The sequence below is a fragment of the Physeter macrocephalus genome, chromosome 19 (assembly GCF_002837175.3).
Source record: "Physeter macrocephalus isolate SW-GA chromosome 19, ASM283717v5, whole genome shotgun sequence".
Lineage (NCBI taxonomy): Eukaryota > Metazoa > Chordata > Mammalia > Artiodactyla > Physeteridae > Physeter > Physeter macrocephalus.
In genome coordinates, this window is record NC_041232.1 from 49819734 (window position 1) to 49831965 (window position 12232).

Consider the following 12232-nt stretch of genomic DNA (forward strand, 5'->3'; position numbering starts at 1 on the left):
CCAGCAATCCCACTACTGGGCATATGCCCTGAGAAAACCATAATTCAAAAAGAGTCATGTACCATAATGTTCATTGCAGCTCTATTTACAATAGCCAGGACTTGGAAGCAACCTAAGTGTCCATCAACAGATGAATGGATAAAGAAGATGTGGCACATATATACAATGGAATATTACTCAGCCATAAAAAGAAATGAAACTGAGTTATTTGTAGTGAGGTGGATGGACCTGGAGTCTGTCATACAGAGTGAAGTAAGTCAGAAGGAGAAAAACAAATACCATATTCTAACACATATATATGGAATCTAAGGGGGAAAAAAATGTCATGAAGAGCCTAGGGGTAGGATGGGAATAAAACACAGACCTACTAGACCATAGCCTTGAGGATATGGGGAGGGGGCAGGATAAGCTGTGACGAAGTGAGAGAGTGGCATGGACATATATACACTACTAAACGTAGGGTGGGTAGCTAGTGGGAAGCAGCCACATGGCACAGAGAGATCAGCTAGGTGGTTTGTGACCACCTAGAGGGGTGGGATAGGGAGGGTGGGAGGGAGGGAGACGCAAGAGGGAAGAGATATGGGAACATATGTATATGTATAACTGATTCACTTTGTTGTAAAGCAGAAACTAACACACCATTGTAAAGCAATTATACTCCAATAAAGATGTTAAAAAAAAAATCTTGAGAGAAAAAAAAAAAAAAAACAGTAGCAATTGTCCTATCCTCCACTTTGCTGATCCTTGCTCTGCCTAGTAACATTTGTTATTGAACCACCCTAATGAATTTTTCAATTTATTATTACAGTTTCTGCTCCAAAATTTCTGCTTGGTTTTTTAATAATTTATGTTCTTGGTGATATTTATTTTGCTCATATATCATTATCCTGATTTCCTCTATTTCTTTGTCTTTATTTTCCTACTTCTGAGCATATTGAAGATGCTTTTAAGTGTTTGTCTAGTAAGTCTGATGCCTTGGCTTCTTCAGGAATGGTTTCTGTAATTTTATTTAGTTCTTTTGATTGAACAATGATCCTGTTTCTTTGTATGTTTTACATTTTTTGGTTGAAAATTAAGATTTTTATTACTATAATGTGGTATCTCTAGAAAGCAGAATTCACCACAGCTTACTGGGTTGTGTTTGCTTTTATCTGTTAATGTAGACTTGTGTAGTAGGCCGTTTATTCTGAAACTTTTCCAAACTACTTTTGCAAAGAATATTCCATGCTGTGTGCAAAAAATAAATAAATAAAATAAAATAAAATAAAAAGCATAAAAAGAAAAAAACAAAGAGGCAAAAGACCTGTACTCAGAAAATTATAAGATACTGATGAAAAAAAAATTAAAGGTGACACTAACAGATGGAGAGATATACCATGTTCTTGGACTGGAAGAATCAATATTGTGAAAATGACTAGACTACCCAAAGCAATCTCCAGATTCAATGTAATCCCTATCAAATTACCAATGGCATTTTTCACAGAATTAGAATAAAAAATTTTACTTTCTGTGGAAACACAAAAGACCCTGAATAGTCAAAGCAATCTTGAGAAAGAAAAACGGAGGTGGAGGAATCAGGCTCCCTGAATTCAGACTATACTGCAAATCTACAGTAATCAAAACAGTATGGTACTGGCACAAAAGCAGAAATATAGAGTAATGGAACAGGGTAGAAAGTCCAGAGATAAACCCATGCACCTACGGTCACCTAGTCTATGACAAAGGAGGCAAGGACATACAATGGAGAAAAGATAGTCTCTTCAGTAAGTGGTGCTGGGAAAACTGGACAGCTACATGTAAAAGAATGAAATTAGAACACTCCCTAACACCATACACAAAAATAAACTCAAAATGGATTAAAGACCTAAATGTAAGGCCAGATACTATAAAACTCTTAGAGGAAAACATAGGCAGATCACTCTCTGACATAAATCACAGCAATATCTTTTTTGATCCACCTCCTACAGTAATGAAAATAAAAACAAAAATAAATGAATGGGACCCGATTAAACTTAAAAGCTTTTGCACAGCAAAGGAAACCATCAACAGAACGAAAAGACAACCCAAAACATGTTAGAAAATATTTGCAAATGAAGCAACTGACCAGGGATTAATCTCTAAAATACACAAACTGCTCATGCAGCTCGTTATCAAAATACAAACAAGCCAATCATAAAACGGGCAGAAGACCTAAATAGACATTTCTCCAAAGAAGACATATAGATGGCCAAAAAGCGCATGAAAATCTGCTCACCACTGCTAATTATTAGAGAAATGCAAATCAAAACTACAATGAGGGCTTCCCTGGTGGCGCAGTGGTTGAGAGTCCGCCTGCCGATGCAGGGGACATGGGTTCGTGCCCCGGTCCGGGAGGATCCCACGTGCCACGGAGCGTCTGGGCCCGTGAGCCATGGCCGCAGAGCCTGCGCATCCGGAGCCTGTGCTCCACAACGGGAGAGGCCACGGCAGTGAGAGGCCCGCGTACCACACACACACACACAAAAAAAAACTACAATGATACCTCACACCAGTCAGAATGGCCATCATCAAAAAGTCTGCAAAGAACCAATACTGGAGAGGGTGTGGAGAAAAGGGAACCCTCTTGCGCTATTGGCGGGAATGTAACTTGATACAGCCACTGTGGAGAACAGTATGGAGGTTCCTTAAAAACCTAAACATAGAACTACCATATGACCCAGCAATCCCACTACTGGGCATATACCCTGAGAAAACCATAATTCCAAAGGATACATGCACCCCAGTATTCATTGCAGCACTGTTTACAATAGCCAGGACATGGAAGCAACCTAAATGTCCATCAACAGATGAATGGATAAAGAAGAAGTGGTACATATATACAGTGGAATATTACTTAGCCATAAAAAAGAACGAAACAGTGCCACTTGCAGCAACATGGATGGACCCAGAGATTGTCATACTGAGTGAAGCAAGTCGGAAAGAGAAAGACAAATATCATATGATATCGCTTATATGTGGAATCTACAAAAATGGTACAAATAAACTTACTTACAAAACAGAAACAGAGTCACAGATGTAGAAAACAAACTTATGGTTACCAGGGAGAAAGTGGGGAGGCAGGGGAGAGGGATAAATTGGGAGATTGGGATTGACATATACACACTACTATATATAAAATAGATAACTAATAAGGACCTACTGTATAACACAGGGAACTCTTCTCAATACTCTGTAATGACCTATATGGGAAAAGAATCTAAAAAAGAGTCAATATATGTATATGTATAACTGATTCACTTTGCTGTACAGCAGAAACTAACACAACATTGTAAATCAACTATACTCCAATAAAAAATTTTTTAAAAATAAAAAATAAAACATTACTGAGAGCTCGTCCTACAAAAAGCATCTATCGGGCTTCCCCGGTGGCGCAGTGGTTGAGAGTCCGCCTGCCGATGCAGGGGACACGGGTTCATGCCCCGGTCCGGGAAGATCCCACATGCCGCGGGGCGGCTGGGCCCGTGAGCCATAGCCGCTGAGCCTGCGCGTCTGGAGCCTGTGCTCCGCAACGGGAGGGAGGGGCCACAACAGTGAGAGGCCCACGTACGGCAAAAAAAAAAAAAAAAAAAAAAAAAAAAAGCATCTATCAAATAAGAAGTAGTATGAGATGATGTCCAAGGTCTCTTCCAGCTGTAACATGAGAATTTGATAAGTGAAAAAGCCTTATTGTATATTTAATAAATAAAAAGTTGGCAATTTTGTTATTTTTTTTTTAAAAAGGAGGAGAAATTTATTATTATTAGAAATAATAATAATTATAAAACAAACAAAAACAAAAGGTCTTTCTGTCCATGCCATCTTAGTCTTGAGCAATCCAGAGGAGGAAAGTAATTATCAACTAAACATTTCTTGCTAGAAGGAACAAAGGCCAAATCAGCCCTAAAATGGTTAGTTGAGCATCTTACTTGTTTTAACATCTTGTTTTTGCATCTTACTTGTTTAGCATCTTACATGTTGAGTTCTTTAAAAGAAATATTCAAGATTTATGTCTACCTTGAAAGTTCTGGGGTTAGGATCAATTTAATTTGGAGGCTGTAGAAGTACAAAGTGCTGGAATTATCAATTTTGTCAGAGAGAAGAAAGAACTTTTCTTATGATATTGATAGTTAAAAGGAACAAAATAAACCAATCTACCTCCTTGGGCATTTTTACAATAAACCCAAATCAGCAGGACTTTGATAGGCCATCAAGTTTAAAAACAAAATCTCTAGTTAGTCTGTTATTGCACAAATGCACTTTTTTAAAAACAAGATATTATGGATCACTGATGTTTACAAAACCAAAACAACTCACCGAGTTTTCCGTCTGCCATTGTTTCATTTCATGGGGGAAAATGGCTTGCTTCTAAAGCTTGGGGATTCCTATACGAATATATTACTCAGAATAGACTTTTCCTTTTATTAAATGCCCAAATTATTTCCTTTATTGTTCATGCAGGGACAATGGCAGAAGTTAGAAAAGATGCGTCCACATCTCCTATGACAACAGGAAGCCAAAAGGAGCTTGTAATCACAACCACAGCATCATTGCAACATGACACCCCCCGGTAAGTTTCAGGGATTCTTTGTTTTAATATTCTGCAGATAAGAACGTTTTTTGAGTTATTTAATAAGTATTGAAAAATCTTGACAATTGTTAATGCCTCCTACTCAAGAGAGAGGCCCTTATTTGGAAGCATCTAGATACGACCAGGTTGAACTCATGGAGCCCTTTCCTTTATGCATGCTTTTCCTTAATTGGTAATGGCAATTGACAAGGATTTCCACAGAAACACAAAGCCAATCCTGCCTTTCATCAAAAAATCTGTTTAGCAGCAGATCTTTCCCAACTTATCATGGAATGGTTATACACTTGGACTATAAGTGTAACTAACTGAATTCATTGATATTAAAAACTGTAGTGGGTTTTGTACTACAGTTAAATGACTGTCAACATTTACTTATCCCAGAGACATTTGAGGAGTTAATACTTTGATCAGCCTTTTCTGGAGTCAGGAAAAGAAATATGTTATTAAAATTTCTCTTATGTAATAAGCCAACTCCCATATTATGCATTTAAGGCTGAATATGTAAACATCAACACCAAAAGGCCTTGGTTTATGTTTCCTTGGGGATATGATTGTTTGAGCACTTAAATTCCTAGCATCTTATCAGATAAATATAGATTTTAAGACTTAATTTTAAAGAACTTTTGGGAAATGACTCTTAACACAGAGGATAATAATAATGGCTATCATCTATTGAGTATCTACTATGTGCCCAGCCCTTTGTACGCATTATCTGATTTAATCTTCATCACAGCCTTATGAGGTGGTACTACTATCACCCTCATTTTAAAAATCGGGAAACTAAGGTTCAGAGAGATTGAGTGACTTGCCTAAGGTCACATAGCTAGTAAGAGGTAGAGCCAGCATTTCAGACTCCAAAGCCCATGATCTTAAGTATTATAATAGTTGACAATGACAACATCCCTATTTTGGAAGCCACCCACAGTCAAAAGAAAATTGAACTAGTTTACCACATTCTTTGTCCATTACTCCTTTCTTTTATTTTTAATACTACCATGCATGGCATTTTGCCAAAGACCTACAGTGAGTTGTGGTTCTGAAAGGTTGATGGGGCTTTCACCTTGTACCACTTCACATTGTGGATGAATGCTTTTGGTCAGAGAGGATCCATCCTAGCTTATCTTGAGGGATTTCTTTGGAGGAGTTATAGGTAAAGAGGAAAGACAATCTGGATTTTCAAACTTAATGAATTTTCCTATCTTTGACACTAAAATCTTCAATGAGATCTTTAACTCTACTCTAATGTGTTTTTGATGATTGCACTTCAGTTTAGAGAAAAGCATGAAAAAGAAGAATAAAATGTTTCCCCAGTAAGGGTTTTATAATACATCCTCAGCACACATTTTCTGAAACAGCCATATCAACTTTGTAGTTTTACAAGCCCAGGTTAAAATCGCTGTGAAGACTCATATCTACAGACCTTAAAAAAAGGATTCTTTATCTATTAGTTCTTAAGGCTGCAGTTCAGCTAAATACCGATTCTCAGAAGCTTCTTAAATAATGAGCATTTGGCTAAACAAAACAATGTGCAGCACACCAGATTTTATTCTTAGAAGTACTTGATGGCATATTATAGGTCTATTATACAAAGTGCAGAGTTGAAAAAAAATGATTCAGTACTATGAAAATCAGTTACCAGGAAGGCACAGTGGTTGCTTTCCAGACTTCAGAATCAAGATTATTTGAATTATTTTTATTTCAAAGTGTAGAAAAGGCATTTTTTATAGACTGCTTTTACATATAAACTCTTAATGCAAGAGGAAAGCCTGTTGTTCTTCATCCCAAGAAACCTTTGAAAGTACTGAGGAGAACAAGAATAAAAGTCCTTTCCCTGTCCACCCTAAATTCCAAGACTTTTCAAGACCTGCTGAAAAGGATGGGGATGGGACAGATGCCGGTGGGGGACAGGTTTTCCTTTGTTTTCTGAAAAGTGCTGGCATCTAGAAGAGTCCCATATGGGTCCATGTGCAGGTGATAAAACCTAGCTTGGCAAAGTCATCTTTCTCATTCACAGTGTACGTTGTTAATTGTTCTCTCTGCTGCGTGTCAATGTAATGTGAAATTTTCATTCCCCATTCAAGATGGGAGAAGTTGTAGCTGAAAATGTTAACATTTGCATTTTTATTTGTTGATTTATTTAAAGGACAGCCTCTCCTACAGCAATCCATCTCTTGGTGACACCCCAAATGTGAATAATGTATTGTAGACTTGTGGTTACAATGTGTAATAAGTGCTAGAGACAGTAAAGGAATGTTAATTATGTTGCAAATGTAATATTTATTGATGCATAAAGTTTATTGCTTTCGAGGTTCAATAATACTGACCAGAGGACACTAATATCACTTATCCTGATTTTAGCAGGGCACCTTTGTATGTGGAAATATTCATCTATCTCATGCTAACAAAATAAATATGTAATTTACAGCACAAGCAAAGAGGGCTTTATAATAGTTTTCTGTGCTGAGAGCTGCAGTGCTTCTCCCTTTGCATCTTACTTCTGGCCTCCAATACTGATCACACACCCCTGAGCTGTCCAGGAAAGTAAGCACAGTGGGCATCTCTGTACAGGAGGGTGGCACCACTGAACTAAACAATGCCTTGCATTTCTGCTTGCCTGGAACAGGCAACACACACAGACCATTCCACCAGGAGAGAGAACTGGAGGGGCTTTTCTCCGTCATTCTGAACACCTGGTGGGTAGGTGTGCCTTTGCTCAGAAAGTTGAACAAATACCTTTCCTGCCATGACACTGAGTCAGAGTTTACCAATTCTACTTGATCCTCAGGTCTCCAATGTGGAACCAGAGCTGGGAAAGTTACCAATGAATTTGTTATGAGCACAAATGTTGCTGATAATTAACCCTTTTGTACCTTGCAGAATTAGTTGTATCCATTGACAGCATACAGACTGTGTAAGAAATATCTGAGACCCAGAGCAAAAGAAGTTAACGTTAATTAACAACCATCAGCTGTAATTGTCATCCCCATTAAGATGCAGAATTATGTATTTCTTCATTATAAATAACCTTTCTAATTGTACTTGATGTATGCCAATTTAATCAAAAAGTATACTTGCAACAGGCAGTTATTTGCATTAATGTAGCTTTGGATCTTCAAATCTTTTATTTCAAATTTGACCAAGGAGAAGAGTCTATTGCATGCAGTATATTTTTTATATGTTGGTGGCTTTTTTCTAGTCAGGTATGTAAATCTGAAACATTTTACATTAAAATGAAGACTATCTTCTGGGATTGTTCAGTGAAACAGATATCTTGTCACTTTTTAAAATTCTGGTGGAGTTTCTATCTCTCAGTCTTATGACAAGGCAGTAATGATTCCTTCCAAACTGATAAGCAGAGGCAAATACCAGGCCTGCAGCAGCAGGCTTACACGCTCGGTCCCTGAAGTAAAAGGTTACTAAGGCTCCTTCTCTCTGTTCTTTCCTGACTCGTAAGAGTTAAGACTGGTACTCTTGACGTCTTTTTTTGTTTTTCCCTGTGAGATGTGAAGAGAGAAAGACTGATCTCACCAAATCATGCCCAATTAGTGAATTTTTGGAACTGAACTGTAGTTAGCCTATTTCTAGGAAGCACTGTTCACCTCACTACTCTAGGTTTTTTCAGAAAGATTAGTTTTTATCACAACACCAAGTTGAAGGTTTTTGTTTTACTTTCGTTTGTTTTTTGAGCTATGTCAAGAGGGATGATTTTGTAGAGCTTGTTTTTTGTTGAGGGAGGTTGGAAAATATTTGTGTATGTGCTTTGAAGGACTTAATAGCTTATTTGGGGAACTTTTGAAAAATAATAGCTTAATTTTTTCTTTTTTTTTAAGACCTTGTTCCTTTGCTGTCAGACCATATGCTTAATGTGTTCTGAAAATCTTGCTGTAAGTTTCCACCTTGCCGAGCTTTCTATAGAGCAATTCCCAGTGCACCGTCATGCTCACAGGCAACTGTTCACACACGGCTGACTTGAAGGTGTCTTGTGGAGACTCCTTGCCCACTGAGTTTGAGATTGAGGGACCCAGGCTCAGAATATTGGGAACCTGAGACCACACTCTGCCAACCCAGGCTGGAAGGATCCAAGCACTCTGGAATCTAAAACTTAAACTTCTCTCTGTCTTGAAGCCAGTGTTTTTCTATGTCTTCTTTGGGAAAATGTCTATTCAGGTCCTTTGCCCATTTTTTCATCAGACTGTTTGCTTTTTGCTGTTGAGTTGTAAGAGTTCCTTATACATTTTGGATATTAAACCCTTATCAGATGTATAGCTTGCAGATATTTTAATCCCAGTCTGTAGGTTGCCATTTCACTTTGTTGAATGTTTCCTTTGCGGTGCAGAAGCTTTTTTATTTGATGTAGTTCCACTGGTTTATTTTTGCTTTTGTTGCTTGAGCTTTTGGTGTCACATGGCAAAAAATCATTTTGAAGGCTAATGTCAGGAGCTTTTTCCCTGTGTTTTCTTCTAGGAGTTTTATAGTCTCTGGTCTTACATTTCAGACTTTAATCCATCTTGAGCTGATTTTTGTGTATAGTGTAAGATGAGGGTCCAGTTTCATTCTTTTGCATGTGGATATTCAGTTTTCCCACATGCTGTCCTATTTATTGAAGAGGTTATCCTTTCCCCATTGCATATCTTGACACCCTTGTTGAAAATCAATTGACCATTTATGCTTGGGTTTATTTCTGGGCACTTGACTCTCTCCAGTGAGTCTATGTCTTTTTTTATGCCAGTACCATACTGTTTGTAATATAATTTGAAATCAAAAAGTGTGATTCCTCCAACTTTGTTCTTCTTTCTCAAGATTGCTTTGGCTATTCGGAGTCTTTTGTGGTTCCATATGAATTTTAAGGTTGTTTCTTCTATTTCTACAAAAAATTTCATTGGAATTTTATTAGAGATTACATTGAATCTGTATATCACTTTGGGTAGTATGGCTATTTTAACAATTTTAATTATTTTAATTCATGAACACAGGATATCTTTCCATTTACTTGTGTCTTTTTCAATTCTTTTCAACGTTTTATAGTTCTCAGTGTACAAATCTTTCACCTCCTTGATTAAATTTATTCCCAAGTATTTTATTCTTTCTTATGCTATCATAAATGAGATTTTTTTCTTGATTTCCTTTTCTGATAGATCACTGTTGGTGTAGAGACACAACTGATTTTTGTGTCTTGATTTTGTATCCTGCAGCTTCACCAAATTCATTTATTCGTTCTAACAGGTTTTTTGTGTGTGTGGAGTCTTTAGGGTTTCCTACATATAAAACCATGTCATTCGAAGAGATAATTTTACTTCTTAACTATTTGGATGTCTTTTACTTCTTTCTTTCTTTCTTCTGATCCCAAATTTCAGTGTTTTTTCATTTTCTCACACTTTGTGAAACTTGAATTTTGTTCTGAGGTGTAGGCACTAAGCCTATAAAATTCTGATTTAGAATAGGAATCCAATAAACTTACTTTAAGAGTTAGAATTTGTGTTTATAACTTGATAGGAAGAAACTTAGTCTTACACAGAAGGGGAAGTGCTATGTTTCTATTACACACAACAGCCAAATTGCAACGCTTTCTTGCACTTGTGCCCAGAATCCTAACTGTAACAAAATCCTTTTTTAAAAAAATCAGACTTTTTTCTCACCTGTACATTCACACAAATATTTTTAGAACTTAACCAGATCCCCTCATGTGCCTAGCACATAATGTGTTATCCTTCCAAGGTGGAGAAAGAGGAACTAAACTAAAATCCCAAACTTCAAACTAGAGCCTTACAGGCACTACTTGGGTTTATGTAGTAGGTTTGAACAGCAGAACTCACTGCTGCTATACAATAGAGCACATGAGTGGTGACCATATGTGGCAAAACTGGCTACTATTCACTGAATGCCTATTATGTATCAGATCTTGTGTTGGGCAAGTTCGGCTATGTCCTTTCACAATATATGTTCATACAAATTACATATCATTGTAAAGCTCTTTTTAATGACTATTAAAATTCATTTTCAAAGTATTAGATAGATTTTCTTCTTAGATTTTTTTCAAAATGATTTCCAAAAGTGTGGGCTTCTAGGCCAAGAACTATCATTTTAGCTTTATATGCCCTCCGAATAATAGTTTACACACTACACACAATCAAAGTGCCATTTACTATAACTTTTCCATTTTGTATATATTGCAAATAACAAAATAAAAACAAAATTGACTGATATATTTCACATAAATGATGACAATAAAAAGGGATAATCCAAAAACTTCAGAAAAGAATTGGTTGAATATGTAAAAGAAAATATGAAGTTATAAATACACCTATCTTCCATATCAGGAGGATGAAAAGTCCAGCCATTCAAAAGGATTTTTATTGAAGCTAGGTTGATAAATGGAATTCCCTGCTGGCAGGTGCATTACTACCAAGAGCAGTTGAATGCATGGAAATTTTGGGGTGTTTGATGAAAAGATGTTCCTTTTAATTAAGCCACAATTTGGGGGTGTTACTGTAATAATTCCCACTGTTAAAAACCATTAATATAATCATCCATTCCTCTTGCACACACTGCTTATAAAGTGTGTAAATTAAGAAAACAGAAACAAATAGGCTAAGTAGAAATAATAAAGACACAGTATAATTCCAAGAAATGAATTCAGTTTGAGGAATCTTGTCAAGACACTCTTGACATAGGACGAACGTACAGCAGGGAAAGTGTACATTACAACAGCTTATACTTACTAGCCACTTAGAGTTCTAGTCCTTGGCTTCAGGAAACCTCTCTAAATTCTAGGGGAAGGGATTATAAGAGCTATTTTATTGCTCACACTTTTCTATATCTTCCAAATATTCTACAACAACAATGTATTACGTAGTTTTAAAAACAATATTTAAAAAGAAAACAAAGGGCACACATTTATAGGAGGTAAACCCATTTCAAAATTTTACACTCTGTAGTTCCAAGTAGTTGCAAAAAATCTAAGGTTACCCTTGGAACATAAGACATAATTATGTTATTTCTTTGGTGAGCCAGCAGTAGGTGAGGATTATGCTTCCTGGTGGGTCTTCTCCAGGGCACTGAACTCTGGAAAATGCTGCGATTAGTGACATCTGTTCAGTATTGCCAGTTCCTCCTGTCATTTCAGTTTTTGGCCTCGTCAACTGCTGTTTTAGACTTGTGCCTTTGGTCCAAGATCATCAAATTCCCTTCACTTCAATGTTAAGAAACATTTGTTGAGTGCCACTTGCTGTCCTAGGCACTTAAATGCTTTTATAAAAATTCTTTTATGTATGTTACCTAATATAATCCTCACAATCATGAGAAAACAAAGCTCAGAGAGGCAATAGAACATTTAAGAGCCCAGGGGTAATAATTATAACACCTAGGTTTATAGGCCTAGGTTTGAATGCTAGCCTATGTGGTTTTGAACAAATCACTTAGTTTAATTTATAAAATGGGGGTAATAATATCTCCCTCATAGTCTGGTCATGATGATTAAGCAACATAGTTTATATAAAGTACTTAGCAGAGTCTTGGTACATGGCTAATAGTAGTTGTCATTGTAGAACTTCCCAGGACCACACAAGCAATAAGAAACAGAGCTCAGGGCTTCCCTGGTGGCGCAGTGGTTGCGCGTCCACCTGCCGA

At 36.9% G+C, this 12232-nt stretch overlaps 1 protein-coding gene across 7 annotated transcripts in view; it reads left to right on the forward strand.

Moving 5' to 3' along the window:
* KIAA1328 (KIAA1328 ortholog) overlaps positions 1-12232 on the forward strand; it is a 393845-nt gene that overhangs the window by 334311 nt on the left and 47302 nt on the right. For all 7 annotated transcript variants that reach the window (XM_024120502.3, XM_024120503.3, XM_028480601.2 and 4 more), the window contains one exon: positions 4477-4585. In XM_024120502.3, coding sequence (XP_023976270.2) covers positions 4477-4585 — 109 coding nt within the window. The remainder of the gene's footprint in view (positions 1-4476; positions 4586-12232) is intronic.